The sequence below is a fragment of the Montipora capricornis genome, chromosome 4 (assembly GCF_036669925.1).
Source record: "Montipora capricornis isolate CH-2021 chromosome 4, ASM3666992v2, whole genome shotgun sequence".
Lineage (NCBI taxonomy): Eukaryota > Metazoa > Cnidaria > Anthozoa > Scleractinia > Acroporidae > Montipora > Montipora capricornis.
Genome location: NC_090886.1, coordinates 20,813,334 through 20,823,333, shown reverse-complemented (window position 1 = coordinate 20,823,333; position 10,000 = coordinate 20,813,334). Strand labels below are relative to the sequence as shown.

General features: G+C 37.2%; 1 protein-coding gene across 5 annotated transcripts in view; it reads left to right on the top strand.

Moving 5' to 3' along the window:
- Positions 1–10,000, top strand: part of LOC138045771 (uncharacterized) — a 39,031-nt gene that overhangs the window by 16,899 nt on the left and 12,132 nt on the right. For 4 of the 5 annotated variants that reach the window (XM_068892385.1, XM_068892388.1, XM_068892386.1 and 1 more), the window contains 5 exons: positions 777–875; positions 1,948–2,046; positions 4,018–4,076; positions 7,234–7,301; positions 7,987–8,341. In XM_068892385.1, the coding sequence (XP_068748486.1) occupies positions 777–875; positions 1,948–2,046; positions 4,018–4,076; positions 7,234–7,301; positions 7,987–8,341 (680 nt within the window). The remainder of the gene's footprint in view (positions 1–776; positions 876–1,947; positions 2,047–4,017; positions 4,077–7,233; positions 7,302–7,986; positions 8,342–10,000) is intronic. The other variant, XM_068892389.1, reaches the window with a different exon arrangement.

The window sequence follows — 10,000 nt, the reverse complement described above, 5'->3', positions numbered from 1 at the left end:
ACAAAACAACTTCCGATTGTGTTTGTGTTTGAACAGCTCAGCTGGGCATTTTGTTGTCCACAGGAAAGTTTGGAGTAATAAAAATTAATGTGAGTGGGTTAAATACAAACCTCTGGACATGCCTCTTATACTACAGCGTGTACTGTGACCGTCATATCTGTAACTTTGTAGATTGGGCATTCTATAGTACATGTAGACCGGACTGATGTTTGTTTCACTTCAATTGAACATGGCTTATTTATCGAGCCATTCCTATAAACTCTTTGGTGTTCTTTTGGTCTACCAAATCTCTTTTTTATGTCAACATTAAGAGAAAGGTTAGTTTCAAATAGGAAGATTTAATTTTCAACATGGCACACATAACATAGAAAAAGCTTCCTCAAGTGAACTGAAATACTTGTGTCATTGCATGTAACAATTTCAAATGCTCTTAGGTAATCTCCAATTAAAATATGTTGCTGAATGTTTTCATGTTTGTGACAACTTGCCTGAATAAGAAGGTCACTTTAGCTCAGAATCGTCTTATTTGTGATGTAACAATTATGTTTGGCAAAGAAGTTCCACATTACCAACTCATGATTTACTCAAAATCTCCCTGAAACATCCCAAAAGATAATGAGATAGCACCTTTAAACTGAGGATCCCATTGCGACCAAGTTTCTCTGATATTGGTGTTTGTTTTGGGGGTAAAAGTTATTATGTATCATCAAATACTGTAGTTACAGTGTACATGTACAGTCATGATTTGTCTCTGTTCTGTGGAATGCTTTTCCAAGGATCCTGTCTGCTGGAAAACCAGTTGCAATCCAATGTTCTGCTCAGAGTCAAGGAAATGGTACACAGTTTACATCCTCTGAATCAAGAGGAAGCACTGGGTAAGTGTGCCATAATATCTCAGTGTTTAAAATAATTATCTAAACGCTAACAACGTTAACATAGGTACATGTCCTAGCCTAAGTACAGAGCTTTCCTATTTTTTTAGGAGATCTGCAGGACAGAGGTCTTAGAAATTTGAACCGAAGACACAACCTTTGTTTTTGTTGATTGCCATCATTCTTGGTCCTGTAGGACTTTCTTGATTCTTGGTCAATGTTTCTAACAGTTTACTGTACTACAATGTTAATCTATGTAAATAGCAGTACGTATAATAATTTTATTACATGTATGAGCCTGCATGAGGCATACTTATTTAAGGTGACTGAACACAGTTTTTAAGCACTTATACTTCCATTTCTACCATATTTATGCAGTTTTTGCCAAGAAACTCAAACTTGCTCACTGATAAGTGCTACCTCGAGGGTTTATATTTTTGACAGTTAATGTGCTCTGCAGGCTGTGGTAGCACTTCTAGATTAAGGCCTAAAGGATGCTTATTCTTCGTTTAAAAATATGCAAAATTCAATCATTAGTTTTTTACAACATTTGCTTACTTAAAGTAATAGAAATACAGTGTTTAACAGCTGTTTTCATAGAATTTCAACACAGGGATTTTTCATAATTCGCTGATAGATGTTTTTTCTAATTTTTTGTGATAGATGACTCATTTGTATTCAGCCTATCTTAATTTCAAATTTCTGAATAATGTAATCACAGGTTTGTGAGAAATTATTGTGGTAAAACAGCCCACAGCTGTTGGTCACAAATAAATTTTGAGCGATGCTTACGCAGTGGAAGCGATTTTAAACCGGATTTCCAAGACCATCACGAGAAGGAGAAAAAAAAGGTTTCACCATGTTTGTTTTGTTTTTCAAATCCATGCCAGCCTTCAATAAATGCCACTAGTACTGACCATGGAAAAACTGTGTTCAGCCACCGTAATAGTTATCAATTTTATAGTTAAGTGAGGTAAATAGGTAATCCTTTTGCCTTAAAGAACATTGACTGTTCACTTGATAACTGATGAAAGTCAGCTGTTTTAAGGATAGGGTGAAAAATCTTTTTTTTTAGATTGTTGCAAGTAACCAAAGCACCAACTGTTCACATTTGCCCTGATGTTGTTTTGCTTCAAAAGTATCGGCCAAAATCAGTCTTTCAAGTGGAGTTCAGGTGCAGAAAATAATTGAATCCCTTTTTGCTGTGAAATGCTGTGACTTTGCACAGTGTGCATGATGTGTGGCTCTGTAATATTATTATCACATAATTATTATTATAATTATTATAATTATAATTATAATTATCATTATCATTATCATTATCATTATCATCATCACTATTATTATCATTATCATAACCACACCACCACCACTTAATTTTACAGTGAGGACACTCGAACCATGAACACTCAAGATATTTGTTTGTACATTTTTTTAGTGACTATAGAATGTGGGCTTGTCCTTTTGACAAGAGTATTTAATGTTTTTACACTTACAAAAATTAATGCTATACATGTAACACTATACATCATAAGAAGAGGCTTTATTTCTTAGTCGTCGAAAAAAAAAATTTATACAAAAATGTCAAGTGTTCATGGTTCAAGTGTCCTTACTGTAATGTACATTCTGACTAAAAATAAAATGAAGTTAGTGTATACCACACAAGTGAATGTGCTCTCTGCACACACTGATTAGCTAACTCAGAGGTGATTAACCAAGTACTATTCACCTCCGAGAGATGGCGTACCTGATTTGAAATTTCTGACCACATTTTACAAAAGTTAAGTAGGTTTTTGGTTCACTTTAAATTCAACTTGCATGGTATATACTGTCAAAACAAGAGAGAAGTTAAGCAACAATGACCGCGATGGCAATGAGAAGGTCATCTCAAAATATAAAATAGTTTGCGTTTTTGTCATCACTTCATGACTATTTCAGTCTTTATAATATGACAAGGGTGTGGTAGTTCCTCATTGGTCAAAACTGCGCTTAATTTCAGGGAGAAAATGAAAATTTATCCTTAAGTGCTGACGTTCTTCACAAAACCTCAAATTTGGCTATTTTGCATTGTTGTTTTGCAGACAACAGCAAAGAAAGTGAAAAACTCACGTGCAGGGCTTGCAAAGCTATTGATTTTGCCTTCTGAATATTTAAATTTGTGATGTTCTTGTTGCCGTCGCCGTCGTTGTTGCTTAGGCTCCCTAATGAGTCACCTCCACCTCCGTGAAAAATAATTATTGTTAATTATTTTAAAAGGCTTGTATTAGGATAACTGTCTACGTGAATTCATTTTTACTCAGGCCTTAAGACCCAGGGTGTAGGATTCAGTTCTCACTCCTAATTTCCTATGTTTTAATTCCATTGTTGTTCTTGCCCAAGTTGCTCGATGGGCAGATAACTTTGTCCTGTGCAAATACATGTACATGGATTTTAGTAAATTTTGTTTACCTATTCAAGAATAATTATGCACTCTCCGAGTACATCTATTAACCCTTTCACTCCTGTGGGGTTCCCCATTGAAGAGTAAAATCGTCTGGCGTTAGACAGAGTAAAATCTACAAGTGTCACTCTTGAAAGTGAAAGGGTTAAATAAAGATATATGTGGAAACCTTGGCCAACATTTACTGTCAAGCACTTTATTAATATATTTATTTATGCTCTGGATAGTGAAGATGAAGTTATCTGGCCTTCGAACAACTGGATCCTGGTTGCTTGTTCTCATGGGTGGAATTTTGCTGGACTCTCAATGCAATTTCTTTCTTTCATTATTTTCTTTATTTCTTCATGTCAATTTTCCATGCACTGGATTCCCTATTAATAATATTTTTATTGTGGGAGCAAACCCAAGATCAACCTGGACATAAACTGAGGAAAAGCTTGTACAGAGAATGTGAATTTTCTTGTTGAAAAACACTAGACCCAGAAATGCCATCGCTTAGTGATTTGCAGAGGTCATAGGTTTGAATCCCATTGGATCCACCTGAATTGTTCAGGTGACTATAAGAGACAATTTCCTCAACTTGTCCAGTTACTGTAAGTGCGAGGATCACTTTATTCCTTCGTCTATAAACCGCACTTCAAATATATATAATAAATTTATACATTCATTTCATTCACTATTTATATTTTTTCTTATTACTTACAGTGAGACGATAAACCAGTTCCCAGTTCGTGTAAGGTGTTCAACTGTTAAGCCTGATGCTGGTTGGTATTTGAATCCGCACTGAATCACCCCACCTTTTAAGCAGTAGCGCTGCATTGGGGGGAAGTCCAGTGCATTAATTTTTGCAGGATCTGCAAGTCTGTCATGTTTTGTTTTGGAAAAAAGCAATGTTTTTAACACCAATAATAATTATACATGGAGAAATTTCTCCATTCTCATTGCCTGAGAGAAATGCAGTTTCCAGGTAACACCGTGCAGAATAGAACCAGAAAAGAGGTAATTCACTGTAAAAAGAGGTACAGTATGATGTACATGCATCAAACGACGCATTTTGTGATCAAAGAAGGTTTCAGATCAGATGGCCAATTAAATGTATTAAAGCCTCCAGATGGCGCAATTTTTGCACGATTGCGTGATAGGCGTTTGTTTTCTGAATGATTACGATAATCTAATCTCGAAGTTTTATCGCGTTCATGAAAATTATTTGTAATTATTATATGGCAATTGTTTCTGGTTGATGTAACGCGCGCTGTGATTGGCTAAGAGCAGCTAAGCGCTAGGGCATTATTCTCCCGTAATGCCCACGGGACGATTATGGATAATGCAAATTATTTTTTCTAATCTCGACCGTTTGGTCGTTAGAGCAAAATCTCAAACCTCTGCCGAGCTGCTTTGACCTCGCTGTCGCCTGGTCAATACGGCAAGGCCTCAGTTTGAGATTTTGCGGTAACGACCTCACTCTTGGTTATTAAGTAAATAAATAAATAAGTAGTTAGTAATGACATGATTTTCTTGTGCAATTTGGAATAAGTTAGTAGTGGTAAATTTTTTCAAAGACTGCAATTTGCACTCGCAGTTTTCTTCCTCTTTTCAAAAATTTACTCGTGCTTTATTCCAAATTGCAATCAAAATCACGTCGGGTCGCATTAGAAGAAGTTTTTATATCATCAAAAAGTTTGGTGATATTTTTTTTTCCAGCTGCATCACACAGCTACAGAGTCGAAGCTCAGTGATTAGAGCATCCGACCAGATCACGTAGGGTCGTTGGTTCGAATCCCCCATATGGGGCTCGGATAATCTCGAGTTCCCAGTGGCTGCAATTGCATACCTTTCATTTAATATGTGTAAATCGTTCTCATATTTGCTCATTTTTTGAAAAGTGTTTCAAATTTTTGAATTTGTCGCATTAAGCGAAATTATCATTTCCCAAAACGCCATTGATTGACGCATACATCAATCTTATAAACCGCCTCATCATCAAGGAGAGCTCGTTTTTTCTCTTCACTCGGCACTGGAAACAGGGGCACCCAACGTCAATTTTCGGAAAATATCTGTTCGGAGGACGATTTGAGATCTAGAATTTTCGGAATATTTGTTGTAAAATTTCTTGCTTGCCTGCCTCTCCTAAGATTTTCGAACATCTGAAATATGGTATAATTGCCCATTTTTAACGGATTTTTACCCTAAAAAGGTCACCTAGAATTTTCGGGAGCCTTTTTTCTGGCTAAAATTTTCGAAATGGTAAGTCTTGATACCTAGAATTTTCGGATCACTAGACTTTCAGCTAGGAAATCCGAACAGATGAAAACTTTTTAGGGGATAAAAATATGCCTATATCTACCGTTTAAATATTAAAATACGTTTAATAATGCTCTGTTTAAGTGGTTTTGAACTACGTTCTCGTTGGGTGCCCCTGTGGAAAGATTACAACATTGCTCGGCTCTGCGATCGCCAAAATAGACTAACCAGGGGAACTCGATCTTTACACCTGGCTCATAAGTATTTCTCCTAAAACTCTCCGAATTCTCAGGATAGGATCCCTAGACGTATGCTGGATATGGGATATCATAACTGCCTCTCCCGTTCAGTGTTAAAACTGCAGGGAAATCGTGGAAAAACTTTATTTTGCCCTGCCATTACGCGTTTGAAATTGCAATGGTCTATTTCCCATGGAAGTTCAAGATTTAAGATCTATTGTACACGAATAGGTTGAATGACAGCTCGATGCTTAAACAGACAAAATTGTTTCCGTTGCCGAAATTTGGTAGCCTTTACTGAGCCATAACTTAATTCCACTCTTATTTCTATTTCTGCTCGGACCATAAATGCCCTGATAATTTTCCGAATTGATTCGTACAAACTACATATATATAGCTAAAATACATATATAACTTTATTAATGTGGCAATAATGTGTTCATAGCTACGAGTTTCAATACTGAAAAAAGTAGTGTTGCTGAACTGTTCTTTTAAAACCGTGACGTTCTTTATTTGGGAGAGTCCGAGTCGAAAGTGGCGAACCATTCCAAATGAAACGTCCGATCACAGTTGGGCAAATTTCCTAGCATTTATTCCCTAGGGGCTGATAGAAAGGTGTTGAAGAGATCATGCATGAAGAGATACACGTCTAGTTAGATAACTGTGTTGCTCAGATATACGAGAGAGGTTAAAGTTTGATGGTTTATCATCGGAAATATGGTCACAAAAGAGCAAACATGTACGTAGCTCACATTGTAACTAAAACTAAGGTTGACATGTTGTGGGGTAATGTGTTCATGAAGTGGCACGTTATTTATTATCCTAACTGCTTTGTTTTGTAGTTTCACAACTTGCGATACTGTAGTATCATAGTTGTTCCCCCACAGTATGCATCTGTAGATAAGATGGAGATATATTAACGCGAAATATAAAGCTACGAGTAATTTTTTTCCCAAGGAATGTTGAATCTTAGTCTTAATATTTATACTTTTGCTTATTTTGCTACATATAATCTATATGTTCATGCCATGACAGATGACAATCAATAAAATAATAGATCTTGATATTTCATACTGTGAGATTGTTCTAAATACTGGTTTGCTAATTTGAGTGGGCGATAAAGATTAAAGTTAAGTTTCTGCCTAGGCGGAAAGATTTTGCTCCAATTTAACGTAAGCTTGTTGAAACACAACCATTCGTAGATAGTTGGTAATTCTAAATTTACTCGTTGAATCAGTTTTCCCAGGTATTTACCGCTTTCTTTCAAAGAGATGTCATCAGCTTTCTTGGTTCAGATTATACACCTTCGCGGACTTGTAGAAAGTACTGGTTATTAACAGGGTCGCTGTGTCTTTCTTTTTTTTCAAAGTTGCAGAATTGCCCCAACATTAGCAGAAACTTGACATCCTCATAGGTGACATAACTGCAATTTTCTATTTAGGTGCGCCACAAGGATTGCAGATATCTTTTGCAGAGACTTTTGTGGGCATTGACCAAAGAACAGCCGAGGTACTGAAAATAATTACTGTTTTAAATATTATCATCGTCAAGTGTCGTCTTCGATGCAAAGGTTGGCAGTCATAAACCCCTACGTGAGCCGGTCCTCAGCCATTCTCTTTGCCTCACTATATGAAGTAACCCCAAACCAATCCAGAATATCATCCATCCATTTTATCATCCACTCCATATTTGTCCATTTTATCATCCATAATACACATTGTAAGTTTTCTCAATTCTGATTGGCAAAGAGAAAATAATGCAGTTTTAAGGTAACACAGTGTAGAAAAGAGGCAAAAAACCAAGCATTCTGATCAAAAGAGAAGTCACAGTTATCCAATCAAGCGCGAGTCCTGGGTGGCGCAGTTGTTGCGTGATTGAATGATATCAGTGTGCGTTGCTTCTCCTTAAATTCCTTATGCTATCTTGGATTTTTTTTCATTTATATCATTAACAGTAAGTAAAAACATGATTCTTCTCGTGCAAGTTTGGATGCAATGGAACAGACTGCGCGCAGTTTTTCCGTTCATACAACGGTATTCCCTAGTTCTTTATAATTCCTGTCTTGTCTAAAGATTGCTCGCAAACCCTTACAAAATCATATTATATGAATTTGTGATAGGTTGAGTTAAATGACTGCAAGTAATTCCTGTCTATAACAGATAACCATAACCAATGTATTTGCAATGATTCAAAGGTGTCTTATGAGATTGTGTCTCTTGGGGTTCCTGTACAAGTGATTTGCAGGGCACAGTCCACCAATGGGACTGAGCCGATACTACCAACTCAGCCTGCTGTTTCAACACCATTAATTGTATTTTCAAGCACTGTAAACCAAACAGCTTCAGTCAGTGTGAATGAGACATCCATTGTCAGTGTGAATGGTCTATCCTCGCTTACTTTTGACACGTCAGCCGTGACATCAGTCATGTCTGTTTCAAGTGTGATTGCAACTGCTTCCCCTGGAGGTGCCTCCAGGAAAAGAAGAAGGAGAAGCATTTTGTCCAGCACTGACAGAACTATGATTCAGTATCGTTTCAATACATCAGCAGGTACTCTAATATCATGTACAGTACTGTGATTTTACTTAGAAATAGAGTGTCCTTAACCTCGTGGATGGACACTAAAATGTATGCATTAATGCAAGAATGTCCGTCGTTACCTGGCTGAAATCCTAATCGGATTCTCTTATTGTTTGCACCTTTCTATTCGCTGTGACTGGAAACTCGGATCGTGCAGGTGTTAAAGCTGAGGTTGCCTCTATATTTTTGGGAGCCGATGACATATGGCGTGTTTTACGTCAACGTTTTCAACAGCCTCTGTTTTCACTTGTTGACAACGAAGCATTTTGTACACGATTTGTTTCCTACAGCCTCCCCTTGTGAAATCGTTTTTAAAAATCTCCGCTTTTGTCGAATTCTACTTGCACAATCCCATAATACACCTCTATTACCCCGCAAGACTTTTGCATAACCATTGTTTGCAATTTCTCCTGGGACATGAAAATGTCCCAAGAGAAGTCGAAAACAATGCCTATGCAGATTTTTGGAGGGTAAAAGAGGTGTATTATGGGATTTGTGCAAGTAGTGAATGGGTTCAAATCCCACTGAAGTCACCTGAATTTTTCAGGTGTTTATTAAAAAAGACAATTCCTTAAATTGTCCAGTTAAGTAAGGATCATTTCTGTGCTTTTTCTATAGCCCGAAGTTCAAATATATAAATTTCTTTTAAAGTTCATCTCTGTCGTTTGTAACTTAAATCAATTGAATGACAAGCGTTCGTTGATTCAGTAATTGGTTTCGTAACTTTCAGTCCAGAGACTGTGTTCTTAAAATGTTATGATTTTCGCCCAGTGTTGTGTGCTACACAACGCAATTAATCAACCGTAACAAGGAAAGCCATAATGAACAGTCCGAATCCAGAATAACGCTTTTGTGCCACGGTGAAATTTATCGTAAATATTCTTTTCGACATTAAGCCAGAGATGCCTGGTATGATATTTTATGAGCTTTGGTGAATCATCTTTGTTTGTATTATACCTTTTTGGATGAGGATGCCGCGTCACATCCGACTGGATTTGTCTAGAGTGCGAGTAGTCTCTAATAAGGAGGAGAAATATATGCGCGGGCGAGAGGAGCGTCCAAAATTCCCTCGCGACGCGCGTTTTCCGAATTTCGCGCGCGCGCGCGTGTTTCTTCCGATCCTCACTCGTTCGAACTCTGGCTTTTGGCTCGTCACGCAATCTTTCCTCCCCAACGAACCTCTACTGAAACGAGCCACACATTCCTTTCCGTTTGTTAAAGGGGCTAGGTCACGCAATTTTAGTCAATTTCAGCACTGATCGAATGGTCATAGAATTAACTAAAATATCAAAATAACTGTTCAAAACTATAGAAGAACTCTAACAAAACACAGGGAAAGATGCAGTCACAATGCCGCCAACAAGGACATTGGCACGGTATTTAAACTTCATTTACAGAGAAGAAATCATAAGGGTCAAGTTTTTGTGCAACGACAACAACAACAAACGCTGCAACGTGAGATTTCAGCAGCAGTGTCAGCAATGGGCCATTAGGTCCAATTTTCGAGAATCCAATTTTTGAATTTGGCTGTGTATTTAGCTGGTACTTGAAAAGCATACAGTTGATCATTTTTTCAAAATAACATAAGCATTTCAACTTTCTTGGGGATGTTCTCCCATTTCTGAAATT